This window comes from Panthera onca, chromosome B1 (assembly GCF_046562875.1).
Source record: "Panthera onca isolate mPanOnc1 chromosome B1, mPanOnc1 haplotype 2, whole genome shotgun sequence".
NCBI lineage: Eukaryota > Metazoa > Chordata > Mammalia > Carnivora > Felidae > Panthera > Panthera onca.
In genome coordinates this window covers 87,844,125-87,865,016 of record NC_138342.1, presented here as the reverse complement: position 1 = coordinate 87,865,016, position 20,892 = coordinate 87,844,125, and the positions used below count along the sequence as shown (strand labels likewise).

At 37.1% G+C, this 20,892-nt stretch overlaps 1 protein-coding gene across 1 annotated transcript in view; it reads right to left on the bottom strand.

The window, feature by feature from the left end:
* Window positions 1-7,274: 7,274 nt before the first annotated feature.
* The window catches only part of TET2 (tet methylcytosine dioxygenase 2), a 135,119-nt gene continuing 121,501 nt past the window's right edge, over window positions 7,275-20,892 (bottom strand). Inside the window, exons 9-11 of the mRNA XM_060654509.3 lie at window positions 16,923-17,060; window positions 14,067-14,421; window positions 7,275-12,146 (exon numbers count right to left, since the gene is read on the bottom strand). Of these exons, the coding sequence (XP_060510492.3) occupies window positions 10,627-12,146; window positions 14,067-14,421; window positions 16,923-17,060 (2,013 nt within the window). The 3' untranslated portion in view covers window positions 7,275-10,626. The remainder of the gene's footprint in view (window positions 12,147-14,066; window positions 14,422-16,922; window positions 17,061-20,892) is intronic.

Sequence of the window (20,892 nt, the reverse complement as noted above, 5' to 3'; positions counted from 1 at the left end):
TATCACATTATTGATTAGCAGATACTGAAACATTCTTGCATCCCTGAATAAATCCCACTTTGATCATGATAAATGATTCTTTCAATGTATTTTTTAATTTGGTTTGCTAATATTTTGTTGAGTGTTTTTGAATTTATACTCATCAGAGATATTGGCCAGTAACTTTTTTTCTTGTAGTATCCTTGTCTTATTTATTTTCAGGGTAATGCTGACCTTGTAAAATGAATTTGGAAGTGTTACATCCACTTTAATTTTTTGGAAGAGTTTGAGAAGGATTGTTGTTAATTCTTCTTTAAATGTTTGATAGAATTCATCAGTGAGGCTGGCTGGGACTAAACTTTTCTTTGTTGGGAATTTCGATTACTGATTTAATCCATTACTTATTATTGGACTGCTCAGAATTGCCATTTTTTAATGAGTCAGGCTTGGATAGGTTATATGTTTCTAGGTATTTATCCATTCCTTCTAAGTTATCTAGTTTTTTGGTGCAAAACATTCTTAGTAGTCTCTCATGATACTTTGTATTTCTGTGGTATCAGTTGTAAATCTTTAAAAAAAATTTTTTTATGTTTATTTATTTTTGAAAGAGAGAGACTCACTCTCTAGTGAGCAGGGGGAGGGGCAGAGAGAGAGGGAGACACAGAATCCGAAGCAGGCTCCAGGCTCTGAGCTGTCAGCACAGAGCCCGACACGGGGCTCGAAACCACAAACTGTGAGATCATGACCCAAGTCAAAGTCAGACACTTAACCAACTGAGCCACCCAGATGCCCTGTGACATCAGTTGTAATTTCTCCTCCGTAACTTCTGATTATATGAGTCCTCAGTCTTCTTTCTACTCTTCTGAGTTAGTGTAGTCAAAGGTTTGTCAATTTTATCTCTTATCTTTAAAAAGGCAGCTCTTAGTTTTACCAGTTTCTTTTGTTTTTCTGGTCTCTATTTCATGTATTTCTGCTCTGATTTTGGTTTTTGCCTTCCATCTGCTAACTTGGGCTTCAGTTTTTTCTTCCTTTTCTAGCTTCTCAAGGTATCAAGCTAGGTTGTTTATTTGAGATCTTTCTATTTTCTTAGGGTGCATTTATCACTGTAAACTTCCCTCTTATTACCACTCTTCCAGCATCTCACAGGATTTGATATGTTGTACCTCCATTTTCATTTGTTTCAGGATATTTATTGATTTTTCTTTTGATTTTTTCATGGAATTTTGACTAATTGTTATTTTTTATTTATTTTTACTCATGCATTTATTTTATTTTTAAAAATTTTTAACATTTTATTTAAACCCAAGTTTGTTAACTTAGTTAATGTAATAATGGTTTGAGAAATAGTCCCTTTTGATTTTTTTAGTTTGACCTATTGGATGTTCAGGAACATGTTGTTGAATATTTGTGAATTTTCCAGATTTCCTTTCGTTACTGATTTCTAGTTTCATACAATTTTGGCTGGAAAAGATATTTGTTACTATTGGATTTCAAGCTTCTGAAATTTGTCAAAACTTGTTGTATGATGTATCGTGTGGTCTATTGTGAAGAAAGTTCTGTGTGCTCCTGAGAAGAATGTGTGTTCTGCTAGCGTTGGATCAGTGTTCTGTGTATGTCTATTAGGTTGGTTTGGTATAATGTTTGGTTCAAGTCTAACATTTCCTTGTTGATTTTCCATTTGGACGATCTCTCCATTGTTAAAAATGGAGCATCTGAGTCCCCTACTGTTATTGTATTGTTGTACCATATCTCCCCTCAGATCTGTTTGTATTTGCTTAATACATTTAGGTACTTCATTGTTGGGTGCACGTATATTTATGATTGTTTTATCTTCTTGATGAGTTGACCTCCTTGTTATATAATCTCCATCTTTTTCTCTTGCTACTGTTATTGGATAAAGTATATTTTTTCTAATATCAGTATAGCTTCATATCCCTGCTCTCTTTTTGGTTTCCACCTAAATGGAGTATGGTTTTTCATCCCTTCATTTGAACCTATATGTGTCCTTAAAGCTGAAGTGAGACTCTTGTAGGCAGCTTATAGTCTTGTGCGTGTGTGTGTGTGTGTGTGTGTGTGTGTGTGTGTGTGTGTTTAATCTATTAAGTCACTCTATGCCTTTTCATTGGAGAAATCGATCCATTAATACTTAATTATTGGTGGGTGAGGGCTTACTACTGCCATATTATTAATTTTTTCTAGGTGTTTTGAAGTTCCGTTTTTCTTTTATTTCTTGCTGCCTTCTTTGATAAGTTCATGACTTGCCACAGTAGAATGCTTTGATTCCCTTCTTTTTATCTTTGTGTATCTACTGTAAATTTTGGCTTTGTCATTCCCATGAGGTTTATATAAAACATTTTACATATAAAATCTATTTTATGCTAATAAGTTTCACTTTGATTGCTTACAAAAACACTATACTTTTACTTCCCCCCTTGTATGTTTCTCATTTCATCATTTACCATTTTTCAATCATGTATTCAACAAATTGTTAAAGCTATAGCTATTTTTATGCTTTTGTGCTTTAACCTTTATTCTAGAGTTAAATAGTTAGCGCATTATCAGATGACAGTACAAGGGTATTCTGAATCTGCATGTATGCTTACCTTTACCAATGCTTTGTATATTTTCATGTTACTAATTAGTATCCTTTTGTTTCAACTTGAATTCATTTTAACATTTCTTGTAATGCTGGTTTAGTGATGCTGAATTGCCTCAGCTTTTGTTTATTAAATCTTTATTTTACCTGCAATTCTGAAGGAAAACTTTAGTGAATAAAGTATTCTCAGTTGACAGCTTTTTTTTTTTTTTTTTTTTTTTTTTTTTCCTTTTAGCACTTTGAATATATAGTCTCATTGTCTCCTGGCCTGTAAGGTCTCTGCTAAGAAATCCACTGATAGACTTATGGGAGTTCTTTTGTATGAGAAATTTTTTTCTCTCACTGTTTTTTTTTAAAGTTTTTTTTTAATTAATTAATTTATTTTGGGAGAGAGAGAGAGAGACAATAGGGCAAAGAGGGACAGAGAGAGAATCCCAAGCAGGCTCCACACCATCAGTGCAGAGCCTGACATGGGGCTCGAACTCAGGAGCTGTGAGATCACAACCTGAGCCAAGATCAAGAGTCAGATGCTTAACCGACTGAGCCACCCAGGTGCCCCATCTCTAGACTCTTTTTAAATGTTCCCTTTGTCTTTGGTTTTAGAGTTTTGTTACCATGTGTCTTGAAGAACGTTTTGGATTAAAATATCGAAATAATCAATTAACTTCATGAATTTGGATCTTGATCTTTTAAAATCCATTCTTTGTGTGTGTGTGTGGGAGTAATACCTACAAATGGAATTATTGGCTTATATAATGATTTTTAATTTTTTGAGAAACCTCCCTACTGTTTTCCATAACAGCTGCACCAATTTACATTCCCACCAACGTGCATGAAGGTTTCTTTTTCTCCACATCCTCACCAACACTTGTTATTTCTTGTCTTTTTGACACTAGCCATTCTGACTTACGTGAGGTGGTATGTTATTGTGGTTTTGAGTTGAATTTCCCTGATAATTAGTGCTGTTGAGCATCTTGTTATGTCTGTTGTCTGTATGTCTTCTTTGGAAAAATGTCTATTAGTGTCCTCTATTTTTTAATCAGATCTTTTTTTGTGTGTGTGTGGTGTTGAGTTGTATGAGTTCTTTATGTATTTTGGATATTAACCCCTTATCAGATGTATAATTTGCAACTATCTTCTCCCATTCAGTAGGTTGTTTTTTCATTTTGTTGATGATTTTCTTTTCTGTGTACTTTAGTTTGACATAGTCCCAATTGTTTTTGTTTTTATTTCACTTGCCTGAGGAGACAGATCCAAAACGTTATTGCTAGGACTGATGTCCAATAGATAACTGCCTATGTTTTCTTTTAGAAGTTTTATGGTTTCAGGTCTTGAATTTTCAGGCCTTGCATTTAGGTCTTGAATCCATTTTGAGTTTCTTTTTGTGTATAGTGTATGAAAATAGCCCAGTTTCTTTCTTTCTCTTTCTTTCTTTCTTTCTTTCTTTCTTTCTTTCTTTCTTTCTTTCTTTTGTTCTTTCTTTCTTTCTTTCTATCTTTTGTTCTTTCTTTCTTTCTTTCCTTCTTGTATGTAGCAGTCCAGTTTTCCCAACACCATGTATTGAAGAGTCTGTCTTTTCCTCATTACCCATTCTTGCCTTCTGTATTATAGATTAATTGGCTATATAAGCATGGGTTTGTTTCTGGGCTCTCTGTTCTGTTAATCTACATGTTTTTGTTTTTGTACCAATGCCAGACTGTTTTGATTACTATAGGTTGGTAGCATAGTTTGAAATCTGGGAGCATGATACCTTCAGCTTTGTTCTTTCCCAAGGTTATGGACTATCTGAAGTTTTGAGTAGTTCTATACAAATTTTAGGATTATTCTTTCTAGTTCTGATTGCTATTTTGATAGGGAATGAAATCTTGTCATTCACCACAACATGGATGGACCTAGAGGGCATTATGCTAAGTGAAATAAAACAGAAAAATACAAATACTATATGATTTCACTTACATGCGGAATCTAAAAAGCAAATCAAATGAACAAACAGAAGTAGACTGATAAGTATACAGAGAACAAACTGGTAGTTGCTAGAGGGGAGGGGGTAGAGGAATGGATAAAATACGTGAAGGAGATTAAGAAGTGCAAACATCTAGTCATAAAATAAGTCATGGAAATGTAGGGTACAGCATAGGGAACGCAGTCTATGGTATTGTAAGAACCTTATATGGTGACAGATGGTAACTACACTTATCATGGTGAGCATTTCACAGTGTATGTGATTGCCACATTGCTATGTTGTACAAATGAACCAATGTAATGTTGTATATTAGCTACACTTCAACAAAAAATGCATCATTGTCACAGTTCTCCTTGAAGACCCAAGTCAGCTCATGTTTCTCCTCTGGTGAGAGCCCTATGATGTCCTGCTATGCAGAACGCAGGCCGCAGGACAGAGAGTGCTCTTCCTAGGGAGGATCCTCCACCTAACCATGCTCCCACCACACTTTCATACCTCGTTCTAGTCCAACCACAGCCTTTCTGTGCTCAGGAGTTCACTTTCAGGCCTTTAACCTGCTGTTCTCCCTGCTTAATGTATTCTTTCTCAAATATCCTCATGGCTTGCATTTCACTGCCTTCAGTTCATACCTCACCAGTAAGACTTCCTTGACCAAGCTACAAAAATTCCCCATCTCTCCATGGAGAGAATTCTCCCTTTCTCCATGCCCTTTCTTTCCTTCCCTTATGACTTTTATCTCCATATTTACTTCATTCTGTGCCTCTCTCCCCTGAGCAGAACATAAGACCTGAGAGGATAGGGACTTACTGGTTTGTTCACTCCTGGATGCCTAATTCCCAGAAATGTGCCTGACACCATTTTTCAGAGTGGGAGCTTGAAAATATTTGTGAAAGAATTAATAAATGAATGGTTACATAAAATCAGGGTGTGGGAAAGGTGATCTCTAAGGTCTCATTCAAATCTGCTTATCCATAATTTTGTACAGTTAAGGAGTATTTCCTCTTTCTCACTGACAACTTGGAAATACATAAAACTACTAAGGTAAAAAATAATAGCTTCTGCTGAACTAATTAACATAATTATAATAGCTGCTTAAAAAAATTCTTTTGATGTGTTTTAAAGAAACTCCTTTATTCCTCCCCCAAACAGCCTTGTGAGATAGGTACTATTATTTTCCTTCTCCAAAGGCAGAAATTGAGGAAAAGAAAGCATTAACCCCTAGCCCAAGGGTCAGCAAGGTGAGCATTAAGATGTGGTCGGTGGACCGAGCCTCCTAGCAAGAAGCAAAGGGGAAGAAGGGAGATGAAAAATTTTGTAAGAACAGCTGTTTATTCTAGTTTGTGCTTAAAGCTTTACATTCTCAATGCTCACCACATCTCTGTGAGGGACGCACTATTTTATCACTTTTACAGATGAGGCTTGATGGCACACAGCTAGTCAAAATGCAAGGCGGAATCCCAAACCAGGTGCTTTTTACCTTGCTGTTACTTGTGCTTTATTGTATTCCTTGGAGCTAAATCAAGACCTGCCCATGGGGGAAGGGTTAGGGCACCACAGGGGCCTCTCAAGTTTCAAGTAACAACACCCAGATTTCTCTTAATGTGAAGAGCTACATAAGGAATAAAAGCCAGCGCTCAGTGAATATGGCCACAAAGTCCCAACTCAGCAATTTAAATGATCTGAATCCATTGTTCTGGGGGTCAGGGAGAAGTAGCACGTCTTCATGTAACGATTTTCCTCAACACCCAAGTAGAAATCTCATTTCAGTTTGAATTAAAAATTAAGGACTAAAATGTCAAATTGGGTAGAGAAATTCCTTTTGAAACCATACAAAAGGAAGCCCCCCAAAGAAAGCACATTCGTCTGGTGTCTACATGGGGGAAAGAGCTGCTCCTTTCTTGAGTGAATGTTGGACTAGACAAGCATGGATATTTGTGAGAAATTGCCTGGTAAGAGAGGGAAATGCAGGCAGGTGGCCTCCAATATAGGGGAACAAAAGTATCTTTGTTCTTTGAAACTGAGGAGCACTGGTAACACAAACAATCTCTAATCACAGTTAATTCTCTTCTAAGCATCTGTTGTGAACTGTAGCAACCAGAGAGTGTGCTCTAGGATGGAGGAGGGCAGGGGGAAAGCTCCCCAAGCCCTTAGTGGTGAGCCCAGTGACCGCTGGGTGAGCCAGCATCTTCAGGCAGCAAGCACTGTCCCCTCACACTATGGAAAGAAAAGATGTTCCTCCTGCACCGCCCCCCCCCCCCCCCCCCGGCCCCCCGCTGGCCTCTCCTCTTCCTAACACTGCCTGCCTTTGGATAGGTGGGAAGAGGACTTTTCCTTGAGAAGAGTGGATGTGAAGAGGAAACTGAGTCTGAGAACAGGGCCAGCCTTAGACCTAAGCCATGTGAGCTCAGCCCCATGTACCTGCGTCGCTGAGAAGCCCTCACAAGCCACACACGCCACTAAGGATGTCCGTTTAAGGTCAGCCAAAGTGCTATTGCTCCAAACCTAATACTGGTTATACACACAAAGTGAGCAAGCTAAAGCTGGAAAAAGGTTGAGTATCTAGGCTATTCCACTACAGAAATCATTTGGCTCTAACGATCTAGATATTATTTTAGGTGCCGTTTAACAAATAACCATCTAAGAAGTATCTTTAAAAAGCAATTTCTTTTCATTCCCTTTGCCTCATTGAAGTAGTGGTAGTTTGGGTGGTAAACAGAAACTTCAACAAGACAATAATTAGAGTGCATTAAATAAATATAAATTTTATTAAAAACACTCACATAGCGTTATCAGGAATGATATAATAATAAACGCTTTCAAATAACCTGCATCCATAACATTACAATACTTACAGTATTTATAACCATCCTCAGGTTTTATAGACAAACCAAACATGAAAATGAAATGAAACTAAGTCTTAAAAAAAGCATAGAAAAATGCACACAGAGTTCATTATCTTAGTGTCAAACTGCAGAAGTTTCCTACACAAGTTAACCACTAGCTTTACAAGTGAACTGTACATACACCACTGTGCGTCAGTCAAGATGAAAAGTTCATTCAAGTAAAGTTGACACCACTCAGAAGCATTTTCAAGTATGGCTATATAGTTAACCTGATATTCCTATATAAGCAAATTGGAGATCTGCTTCCATTCATTCTAACTGAGGCAGGTTGGATATTTACAACTATAGATCTGTTATTTACAATATGCCACTCGGTTTCCTCTCCTCCTCCCTCCTTACCTCTCGCCAAACCCCAAGCTACACTTCTTGTCCTCTTGTTGGCCAGCAGTTTGACAAATGACAGTGGATGGTATGGAAACCAAACATTCATATAGGGATGGCTGACTCAAAACCAACAGATGTGCACGTAGTAATCAAATATTTGGGGTTAGATGTATGACATACGCAAAATATTAAAATCGTGTGGTTTGACATATGCAAAGCAAACATTTTTGAAATGTTTATCAATTCGTCACAGCCAAAAATGGGAAATTGTTTTTCATAGACAAAAATCCCGTTATAAAGACTTGACCAGTAAAACTCAAAGGCCTTGTTTGATTATGAATTTATTTGCAATGTTAGTAAACACAAATGTACTTAGACAAAAATGTAATTGATCAATTGCACACCATACCCCTATGTGTTCTGCCTCTGTGGGGGATGTCCGCATGGGCCTGGACTCTATTGACTCCAGGATCGAAACATTTTATCTAGAGTGCTGACTCTAGCCAACAGCCACTTGCCAAACTCCTGCCTTACAAGTTTCCCTTTATCAACTCAGTGCATTCTATTTTCGTGTAATTTTTTTTTTTTTTTTCCTGCTTGAGACAGTCAAAAGATTCCCCAAACTTTTAAAATGCTTTTCTTTACAATAAAAAGAGCCAACAGATTTACAAAATTAGTTTTAGTTACATCAGGACATATACAAGTAAAATAGGAGGGATTCAAAATAAAAGGGTTAAATCCCTGAAAAAGAATATATTTATTAACCTACAACAATTTTACATAAACACAGGTGACATGTTGGCATAAGGAGAACATGAGCTGAAATATCCCTGAATTTTTAGAACAAAAAGGATGAAGTTCAAGTTATACTTGCTAAGAAATCAAGTATTGAAAAAAGATATGCTTTTTTAATAATAATAATAAAAAGACTTGGAAAAAAATGATGGTACATGATGCTATAAGCTTTCATTCTCAGTTCAATATCCTATTGCCAAACTAGTGTTGAGGTATATGACAAGTAGGAACATCACCCAAACCTTTAATGAATTCTTAGCTCACATTATGATATATTTGTAGCAGGCTGAGTAGCACCATCATGATGTGAATTCTGCTTCAAATCCATATATATATATACACATATATATGTATATATTTAATTTTTTTTTACAGTACTAAAATACTAAAGCATTGCGTTAAAAAAGTTTTGTTTACAATTTAATTTACTTACTATACATCTCTTTCACTTCTTTATACAAATTAATGATTTATAACCACCACAGCAAACCAGCTGCCTGTTTTTTTTTTTTTTCTTTTTAATTAACAGATTCACATGGAACTAACCCTGTTTATTATTCTTATGCAGGCATCAGTCTGCTCAATCTTCCTGGAAAAGAGGACACTTAAGCTAAGAAATGACAACATCACAATGTACAATTATCAACACAAAAGCACACTGCCATTGGCTTTGCTGAAGAGCACACAGATCCATAAAATAGCATCAGCTTAAGTGAACTAGCTTTGTTAAGTCTGTAGCCTGTCATTGTTAACCTGCAGTTAATAGAAAATTCTTAAAACTACATATTTGAGCAATGAACTTGTCATACAATTTTGTATAAAACTGTTTTACAGTATAGCATGTGAGATGAGCACCAGAAAACGTGTTGTGGACTAAAGTTATTCCCTTGAATCCAGTAAGCCCCATTGTGGATTTAACTGGCTATATTAAAAATGGACACATTGCTCATCAGCAGATGCATGGCTAAAAGCAAAAATAGTTTAAAAGCTTTCCTTATTTCTTTAAAAAGAATCAACTTTGAATTCTAAAATGAAAGTAAACTTTTTTTTTTTTTAAACATCTCAGTACCTTAGCATTGTTCAAGTTGTCAAAGCTTAGGTAGACAAAGTGCTTCTAAAACACCATTTAAAATATTTATACATATACATGTGTGTGCACATATATATATGTGTGTATATATATATGTACATATATACGTTTATTGTCCTACAAGGACTTTACTGGATGAGCAAAATCCAGAGGCCTTTAAATGTCCACATTAAAAAAAAAAAAAACAAAAAAAAAAACCAAAAAAAAAAAACCCCAAAAAAACCAAAACCTCATGTAAGAATAGGTAATTATGATAAAAATTTGAATGAAAAGGTACCCCTGTTATTCAAGGGCATTGGAGTACACTGATAGAATCTTGATGATATAAAGGCATTAAATTTTCAAATGTTAAAGACACCATTTTCTTAGCACCATTTCTTAAAACATCCAAACAAATTCAGTGTTTTGCTGTCTATTCATTTATGCTTCCTGTAGCTATTTTGATAAATAAAAGTTAATATTAAGATTACAGTAAAAACTGCATGTTAAAAAGCCATAATTCCAGTATTTCAGTACATTGTATATTCAGCACCAGATGGTATTTTAAAATTCCTGCCACTGTAATACTACAGTACTTGTTTGATTTGTGTTCCATGACTATGCAAACTCGGTATTATTAAAAGTGGTCACAGATGTGTAGAGTTGTAAGGGGGAAAAATCACATTTACATATCCTCTCGTCCAATAATAGAACCAGTGTTTAAAAATGTAAATTGTGGAACACTTTCCTCCCCACCTTCTTTTTGCATAGAATGCTTTGGTCTTTTGCCTAGATGCCATCTGTGACCACTTAGGAGTCGGGGGAAATTAAGTGCTATGGTAAGATGATCTCTTGTTTTGCTGGTGAGCTGAGGTTCTTCCCACCACATTTGTCATGAATCCTGTGTTATTTCCCCACTGCCCACGTCATGAGAACTATACTATGGACAGGTTGGTTGTGGTCTTTTCAAATGAGGTACCCACCACGAGGGGAGACATCATATGTATCTGTTGTAAGGCCCTGTGACCCGAGTGAAGGCATATGGAGATGTAGTTACTGTGGAGTCTGTGGTCACGGACATGGTCCTTTCGGCAAGGGATTTGATGAAGCGCAGGTAAGTGGGCTCGGAAGGTTCATGTGGCTCAGCGGGCTCCCGTTTCACTTTTTTGCCATGGGTTTTCTGAGGCACATAGTCTGGGCCATACTTCTCACACTCTTCCTCTTTCTCTCGGGCTTTTTCAGCCATTTTGGCTTCCCAGAGCGCCAAGCCATGTTTTGGCTCATTCATGCTCTTATGCTGATAAAAGACAAGGGAGATCCTGGTGGGGTGATTCCTATTGGGATTCTTTAAAGGGGTTGTGGCATGAAGCTCGCGCTTGGCACACTCGATGAGAATTGACCCATGAGTTGGAGCCACAGCCACTCCCCCGATGTCAGGATCTAGAAAGCTCTGCTCACTGTCTGACCAGACTTCATCATTGTCCTCGGCGGCAGGGGGCTGCTTTTCCTGACTGCCAGCATCATGTAATTTGTGTAAGCCTTCTTGGACAGGAGCAGTTCTATCATGGTTAAGACCTGGAAGCATCTTTGATAACCCATTAGCTGTGTGGGAAAGCATGTCATTCTCCTTGTTTTGGAGATGCAGGGCATGGAGAGAGCTGTTGAACATGCCTGGAGCTGCCCCGTAGTTATGGATTATGTGAGAAGATGGGTGATGTTCGCCATTCTTATAGTCTATGTTTGGATTGCTCAAATTGGGTGGTAATCTAGAGGCGGCTCCCATGAAGTGGCCATCCATCTCATGAGTGGAATAAGGAGGAAATGTCCCTACATGGTGTACGTTTGTTTTAATAGTACAACTGCTGAAGGCATCTCCTTGCATATTTTGGTTTCCATAACCTAAGTACTTAGAAGTAAAACTCTGGCTATTTCCAAACCTTGGCTGGTAGAGTGTATGGATGGGTGGTAGACTGAGCTTAGAGAGAGGGTCTTGGTTTGGATACCTATATAGATCCATGGACTGAGACTGAGGAGAATAGGAACCCAGATATGGGGAGCAGTTGTCCACTGATACATTTCCATTACATTGATAGGATGGATATTGGTTACTCTGATTCAAAAGCCCAGGGTAGGGATTCATGGGATTAGAAGAATTCAAATATGAACCTGCAGCTTGGGATGAGGTGGAATAGAGGTTCATAGGGCTGGCACCTCCATAAATCTCTGAAGTGTGTGAAGAGCTCGGATAAGCCTGGATAACTGGATTGGGCCGTCTCATGTACACACTGGTAGATCCAGAGGAAGAGTAAGAGCTGACAGACTCTGATTGAGGGTTATTTGTCATGGGGTTATGCTGGGGCGGCGGTGGCTGCGGCTGCGGCTGCGGCTGCGGCTGCTGCTGCGGCTGCTGCTGCTGCTGCGGGGGCTGCTTCTGTGGCTGTGGAGGTTGCTTCGGCAGTTGCGGGGGTGGGGGCTGCTGGGACTGTTGAATGACTGGTCCTGAAAGTCGCAAAAGTTCTGTGGACAGGATATGAGAGAGCACACAAACGTGTTCGATTATTATCTCACAGAAGCTAGTGAGGATGCTTAGCTGTATGTGAGAACCACCACTAAGATTATGCAATACCCATCAAATAAGGATAAGAGCAAAGTCAGGGCTCTGATCACTGTCTGGCATCATTTTTTTTTGCCTAAAGCATTAGATAAAATAGATCTCCAGAACAGTACAATTTAGTAAGTGAAGAAAAATGTAACAAATATCCAAAAGATATTTGACTGAGAGCATCATGTTTTCTGGAGGTTCTGTGTATCTGACCATGCCACACCCTACCTGAAGCGCCCTTCTCCCTCCACCCCATCTCCCTGCCCTTCCTTGAGACAGGTATCCCTTCCTCAAGGAAGCCTTCTATGACCTCATCTGCTAGTGCATGTACAATACCCACTGAAAACATAAGTCAGAGCAATGTTTTGTAATATACTGTAATTGATCATTTTTAGTCCTCTCCTCCTCCTAGCACAAAGCAGTTCCTTGAAGGAAGGGACCATGTCCCTTTTACTTTATTCCTCCAATGCCTGGGGCATGCAGTAGCAATTTGTTAAATAGTTGGAAGTTGCATAAAATTTGTTATTGAAGATTCATCAATGCTATGAGAAAAGGAATGACACTCACTTAAACACCCAAAGCATATCTTCTATAATTGGCAAACCCTACTTACACAGTTGTTAATAAAACTTTAAAGAAATTTTCAGCTTTGTAAATAAAATTTTCATACTTCTATTTTATGACCTCACTTAAAAATCTACATATGAGAAGTGAACAAATAAATGGAGCTGTAAGGGCAGTCTTGAGAATTGAAATGATTATTACAGAAATCAGTTAGAAAAGACGGGAGGAAAAGTTCTACCCAATGATATGATGATACGTTATGGTTAACTTACAGGAGAGATTAATGAGTGAATAGGATTTACTGCTCTTAGTATAAGTCAACCAACATATGTTTATTAAGCATCTTTAGCACATTATTCTAAATTACTTAGTTTCTTTAAGTTTTGAAATAAATTAGTAGGGAACTTTGACTTTGTGAAGCAAACATGGTTGGCTCTCAGCAAACTGGTAGGCTAAACTTAAAAGATAAACATTCTTCTTTTGTTAATGGTCAGGTTAACCATCTGTGAAATGAGACGTGGACATTATATTTATGGCTTTTTATAGCAAATAATTGAAGATATAACCAAGGGGCTTTGAAAATATCAACTTAGTACTAATAAATAATGCTCTATTGCTACTGCTACAGATGTGATCTGTTTGCATAGGTAAAAGCTTTTATAAGATAACTACGTGTGGATACCCCTCCTTAACTCAGACTTAATATGGCTACCCCTCCCTGATAAATCCTATTTCCAAACTTCTTATTTCAACAAATAGTACTGTCTTAGTTATCTAGGCTTAAAATGTTGACATCAATCTTAAATTTTTCTTCTTCTTCATTCTAATGTTTTGTCACCAATGTATTGATAATCATTTTGGAAGCATTTGCTACCATCATTTTTGCTAAATCTTCATTGCTATCATCCAGACTCAAGCTTTTATTACTTTACTCTTGGTTTATTGCATCTGTCTCCAAACTCATAGCTTCTCTGCTTCTAATTTGGCCTCCCTGCCACTGCTAGATTAACATGAATTTCACCATGTTACCTACCTGTCATGTAAAACTTTGCCATTTATTATAGAATAAAATCCAGACTTCTCCATCAAGCTGGGGTTGAGGGTGCAGTATCTCATTACCAAGTCCAAGAGCAAAACCTGGCCCTTGGGACTTCAGAGACAATTCTAGTACAAAACTGATACCATGATCGAATATAATCATCCAAAATTAACTCTTCATTTTTAACCTAAGTTTCATATAACATATCTACAATGCTTCATATTACATTTACCTGCCAACTGTTTAGCCTGGCTTGCGTTTTCAGTCTGTTTTGTACGAGATGAGGCTGACTTTTCCTTTTCGTTCTTATTTGTGCTGTTCTCCAGAGAGGAAAGCTTTTCAGCTGCAGCTTTCTTGGCTTCTAGTTTCCTCTGTCGGCATGTCTTGACAGGCTCTGCTAACATCCTGACTTTCCGCCGAAAAGAACTCAGCACCTGAATGGCACCACTTTGTTTTTTCTCCTCCTGAGCTTCTACACTCCCAAACTCATCCACATCAGAGACTTTGTAGAGAGGCAGAACATGGAGCTGCTCGTCCTCAGGTTTCCCTCCAATTTCTCGATTGTCTTCTCTAGTGAGGGTGCATACCTGGTAGGGAGATAACACAGTACTGCCTCAGTTTCAGTCTAAAAGAAACTGTGTGTGTGTGTGTGTGTGTGTGTGTGTGTGTGTGTGTCTGTCTGTCTGTCTGTCTGTCTCCCTCTTAGCATTTACATTTGTGGTGGTGGTCTACTGGGCCAGGTCAGTGACATGCATATTACCAAAAAACCACATCTGTCTGTTATTAAGGGTGATTGCATCAAAATGGTACAGGGAGATAGACAAGTTCATGTTGACTTTTTTTTTTTCCTTTCCTTTTGTGTTTGGGCGGGGAGGGGGGCGGTCTATCATGAACCTGTGGTGACTTTGTTCTTCACATACATTTCTTACTCTAAGGGAAGAAGCAACACTCCCACCAAACAGAAGCAATCTCCCACTTTTCACCCTTCAAAAATAGATGTGAAGCCTCTTCAAAAAGAGGCCGAAAGTTATACCAAATGATTTCCTCTGTTTTTGCTAATATCACATTCACCTAACCTCATACTTCGTACACAATGAAATTTTGCATCTATCCTCACACTTGACTTCAAACTCTCCTTCACTGTGCTTAAGACATTTTCACAAGAGACCAAAGAGAAATATAAATATGTGAAATGGAAGATTTGGTTGATATAGGTAATGTGTAACTTAACACTGCTTCTACCTTCTTGTCTCCTCTGTACTTGTTAAACCTAACTTACTGTTTCTCTTCTCTCTTATTTCTTTTGTAGGATATCACAGCATACAAGGGTCTATTCCAAGAAAGGGGGGGAAAAACTACTTCTCTTGCTTTGATAATTTAATGATACTTTTCCTCTTTTGTTAGCCACAGTCATATTGGTTTTGATGAAAGATTATCTGTTGGTTTTAAAATACCAGATTTTAGTATTTAGTGTTTTTGACTAATGCAGAAAAAAATGTGAGCATGATTATTTAAAGTCCGAGGCAATATAAAATCACTAGAAGATACTCTTGAAAGGAATGTGATCATAACAGACTTACCTTGATAGAGAAGTTTAATATGAGGTGGCACTAAAATGAGTTTTCACTTCCTATACATCAAAGTCTTCCAAATCCATGTCTCTGATCACTTATTACCTTTTCCCACATGTTATTAGTTCTTACCTAGTGCTGCTTTCCTTTGCACCTGATGGAAACTGTGACCTATCAGAGGCAAATTCCTTTAGGCAAAGCCTTTTTCTCATCCCTGCCTACTCTTCATTCCCTTGCTAGAGTGAAACATGGTTATCTTTAGGATCTACCATAGCATTTTTTTTCCCTCCAGAATCTAGCCTAGCCTCCTAATAGTGAGCATGTGTTCAATACACAATTAGTGAAGGTTTTACATATTTTTTTTTATTATTAAAAAAAAAATTCTGACTTCTGTTTTAGACTATTAACCTGATACTTTTTCTGCTTTTCAACAAAAACTTCATATCAGGTTCTGTGAATTACTTCCACCATTGCTTACCACCTGAATTCTTCTCTACCCTAGACTATAATTTTAGTTTCTGTATTCTATTTTTTTAATGTTTATTTATTTTTGAGAGAGAGAGAGAGAGAAAGGAGAGAGAGAGAGAGAGAGAGAGAGAGAGAGAGAAAGGAGAGAGAGAGAGAGAGAGAGAAAGGAGAGAGAGAGAGAGAGAGAGAATATCCCAAGCAGGCTCTTCTATGCTGTCAGCACAGAGACCGACATGGGGCTCCAACTCACGAACTGTGAGATCATGACTGAACCAAAATCAAGAGTCAGACATTTAACCAACTGAGCCCCCCAGGTGCCCCATGTATTCTATTTTTCATTTTAAGTCTCACTGGTCATCTTCCTCAACTACACATATATCCATGTTGATGACTCACTAGGTAGATTACTTTATAGTTTCTTCACTTGAATTTTTCATTCCTTATTTTCACCCTGGTTTATGCCTCAACATGCAAGGCCACACTGTGGACTCTGTCAGTATGGAACCCTGTTCTACCCTAAGACCATGTCCATTTTCTCCATTTAGCATAACCTCTGATTATACAGCCTGATCCAGTCCATCTACTGTAATATGTAGTAATAATGGGCTCTTTTGTACTTTGAATCTTCTATAGTGGTTGCTGTGCCATGGATGATGCATTTTTCATTTGTACTTCTTTCTGCGAGGTAGATTGGTGCCTTGGCTTGTATATGGCTTTTTCACTTTACTGATTATAACCTACCAGATGCCTGACATTGAATTTTGAAGGAACTTTTGGCAGCTAATGGTAGTTGGCAATGCAATCACTGGTTTAGTTCTGTACCAAGCGTTTCCATGATTTTCATGTGCTTATCAACTGTTTTCCACTCATGTGACAACCTGTTATAAGAGTACTAGATATGTCAAACGAGGGCACCTTTGCAACAGCAATTCATTCATGAAAACACTTGTGCAATGGCATCTGCAGAGAACATATTACTCTAATCACAGGATAACTTCCAGCCTTCCACTCTTCAACAGGCTGTGCTAACTGTTCTGTGCCCCACTTACCAATGTGCTGCCATTCTGCATGTTGTGTAAGTCTCTATGGGCATGAGCACAGAAGTCCAAACATGCAGTGACCCCTGAGAATGGACGGCCTTCCTTCAGACCCAGTCGGCATTCTGGTGCTCTGTGTTCATATTCAATCTGAAAAACAGAAGCATGTGTGTGAATGGGGAACTACTTAGGCATTTGAAATTCTTAGGCATACATTTGAGAAAAAAGTATAAGACCTGTGCACTGAGCAGATCAGAAAGATTTTTTAGTATTTAGGTTATTCAGAATTAAAAAAAAAAAAGTTGCATATATTATATCCAGAAATACAATGGAATGACACAAAACAGACCAAACGTTTTGACATGGTAAAGTTTTTATTTTACAGTGTTGAAGTATAACTGACATACATTAAACAGTATATATTTAAAGTGTACTATTTGATTAGTTTTGACATGAGTATATGTGAAACCATTGCCACAATCAAAATAACGTACCTATCCGTTACTCCCAAAAGTTTCTTCCTTCCGCTTTTAAATTCATGTCTCTTCCTTTGTTCCCAGGAAACTACTGATCTGCTTTCTGTAACTACAGATTAGTTTACATTTTCTAGAATTTTATATAAATGGGTCTGTTTTGAGTTAATTTTTATATATGGCATAAGATTAAGAGTCAAGGTTAGTTTTCTTCCATATGGCTATCCAACTGTTCAAACACTACTGCAAAGATAAATTATCCTTTGCCACTAAATTGTCTTTTTTTGAAAATCAACTGATTGTACATGCTGGACCTATTTCTGGACTTTCTATTCTTATTGTTTGGTATATAATAGTGTAGTGGGTATGTATGTGTATATATGCCAACATCACTGTCTTGATTACTAGTAAATATAGATTTTTAGTGAATCTTGAAATCAGGGATTATAACTCTCCAAATTCTGATCTTCTTTTTGAAAATTGTTTGACTATTCCAGATCCTTTGCATTTGTCTTTCTATATATTTACAAACACCCTGTCAATTCCTTCAAAACACTTGGTAACATTTTGATAGGTCATATACTAAGTCCATTGAATGACTTGGGGAAAACTGACATCTTAAAAATATTAGTCCTGTGATCCATAAACATAGTAGACCTTTCCATTTGGGGTCTTTTATAATTTCTCTCAGCAATGTATTATAGTTTTCAGTGCACAGGTCTTACATGTTTTGTCAAATGACAAATTCTTATGTCTAAGAATTTCATATTTTTGATGTTATTTAATTGCTATTGGTTTTGACTGCAATTTTTAGTTGTTTATTACTAGTATATAGAAATACAGTTGATTTATTTTTGCAACTTTGCTGAACAATTTGTTAGAAGTTTTTGGGTCTTTGGAACTTTCTATGTAGACAAGTGTCTACATTATAAGGACAATTTTATTTCTATTCAATCTGTACACTCCTTATTTCTTTTTCTTGCCTATTTCCCTAAAACTTCCAGTTAGATATTAAATAAAAGTGGTAAAAATGGATGTCCTTGTCTTGTTTCTAATCTTAGGGGTAAAGCTTTCAGTCTTTCACTATTAAATATGAAGTTAGCTTTAGGTTTTTCAATTATGCACCTTATGGGGCTGAGAAAGTTCCCTTCTATGGGTATTAAATATTGCTAAGTGCTTTTTCCTCTATCTATTGAGATAATCATATTTACCCCATTATGTTGGCTAATGTGGTGAATCACACTGATTAAAAAATTTTTAATGTTTACTTTTGAGAGAGACAGAGACAGAGCGGGGGAGGGGCAGAGAGAGAATGGGAGACACAGAATCTGAAGCAGGCTCCAGGCTCTGAGTTGTCAGCATGGGGTCTGATGCAGGGCTGGAACTCATAGACTGTGAGATCATGACCTGAGCTGAAGTCAGACACTTAACTGACTGAGCCACTTAGTCAATCAATCATGATTGATTTTTGAATGTTAAACAAAACGAAATAAACTCCATTTGGTCATGATATATCCTTTTTGCACACTGTTGTCTAATTGACTAAAATTTTGTGAAGAATTGTCATATCAATATTTTTTAAGAATATTGGACTATAGTCTTCTTTTTCTTTTACTGCCTTTGTCTAGTTCTAGTATCAGGATATTTCCAGCTTTGTAAAATGAGTTGGGAAGTTTATTCCTTTTCTATTTTCTAGAAGAGTTTCCACTGAATTGTTACTATTTCTTCCTTAAAATATTAGTCAGATTTGAAAGGGAAATTATCTGGGCCTGGAATTTTTGGAAAAGCTTTCAACTAAAAATTCAATATCTTTAATAAATATAGGATGACTTATGGTATTTATTTTTTTCTTTAGTCATCTTTGGTAATTTGTGTTTAAGTACTTTTCTCATTTCATCTAAGTTGTTGAATTTATTGGCATAAAATTTTAATAATATTATTCCTTTAATGTCTGTAGGATCTATAGTGATGTCTCATCTCTAATTCTTGATATTGGCCTTTTGTACCTTCTCTTTTTTTTCTTGATTGAATTGATGCAAAATACTAGCTTTTGGTGTCACTGATTTATGCTATTTTCTGTATTCCATTTCATTGATTTATGTTCTTTAGTTTTTCCTTCCTTCCATCTTTTAGGGCTCATATTGCTGTCCTTTTCCAAGTTTCTTAGAGAAGCCACCTAAATCATTAATTTGAGACTTTATATATATTTTCTGAAGTTTATTTTTATTTTACTTATTATTTTTTTAATGTTTATCTTTGAGAGAGAGACAGAGTGTAAGTGGGAGGGACAGAGAGAGAAGGAGACATAGGTTCTGAAGCAGGCTCTAGGTTCTGAGCTGTCAGCACAGAGCCCAACATGGGGCTTGAACTCATGAACCATGAGATCATGACCTGAGCCAATGTTGGATGCTTAACCAACTGAGCCATCCAGGTGTCCCAAAGTTTGTTTATTTTTGAGAGAGAGAGCACCCATGAGGAGAGGGCCAGAGAGAGAGAGGAAGAGAGACAAACCCAAGCAGGCTCTGTGCTGACAGAGGAGAGCCTAATGCCAGGCTCAATCTTGTGGAATGTGAGATATGACCTGAGCTGAAACCAAGGGTTGGATGCTTAACCAACTGAGCCCCCAGGTGCCCCTATATTTTTCTAATAAGTATTCAATGCTATAAACGTCTCTCTAAGCAAGGCTTTATAGCTTCATTCCACAAATTTCAAGGTCATGTCTTCATATTCTTTTTGTTTTTAAATGTTTATTTTGAGAGACAGAGTGCATGTGTGCACATGCATGACTGAAGGACGGGCAGAGAGAGACAATCTCAAGCAGGCTCATGGCTGTCAGTGCAGAGCCCAACATGGGACTTGATTTCATGAACCATGATATCATGACCTGAGCTGAAATCAAGAGTCAGATGCTTAACTGACTGAGTCACCCAGGCACCCCCAAGTCTTCATTTTTATTCAGTTTGAAATACTTTCTAATTTCCCTGTGAATTATTCTTTGGCTCCTAGGTTATTTAGGAATATGTTTCTCAGTTTCCAGATACTTAGAAATTTTGTGGAAATACCGGTACAGATTTTTCATTTAACTTCATTGTGGCCAGAGAACATATTTTGAGGCTTTATAATATATTGATACTTGCTTTATGACTCACTATACAGTCTATCATGATAAAACTTCCTGTACACTTGAAAATAATGTTAATTCTGTTGGGTGAGGAATTCTATACATGTCAATAAGGTCAAGTTGGTTAAAAGTGCTGTTTAAGTCTTCTGTCTCCTTAGTGATTTTGTATTTGTTCTAACAGTTATTGAGAGAGATGTACTGAAATCTCTGACTGTAATTGTAGATTCATTTCTTTTTATAGTTCTATCAGTTTTGTTTAATAAAATCTGAAGCTCTGTACATAGTTAGGATTATCATGTTTTCTTGATGAACTGCCCCCTTTTTTTATTATTAAATGATCTTCTTTATAGTTTATAATATTCTTTGCTATGAAATCTACTTTGTTATT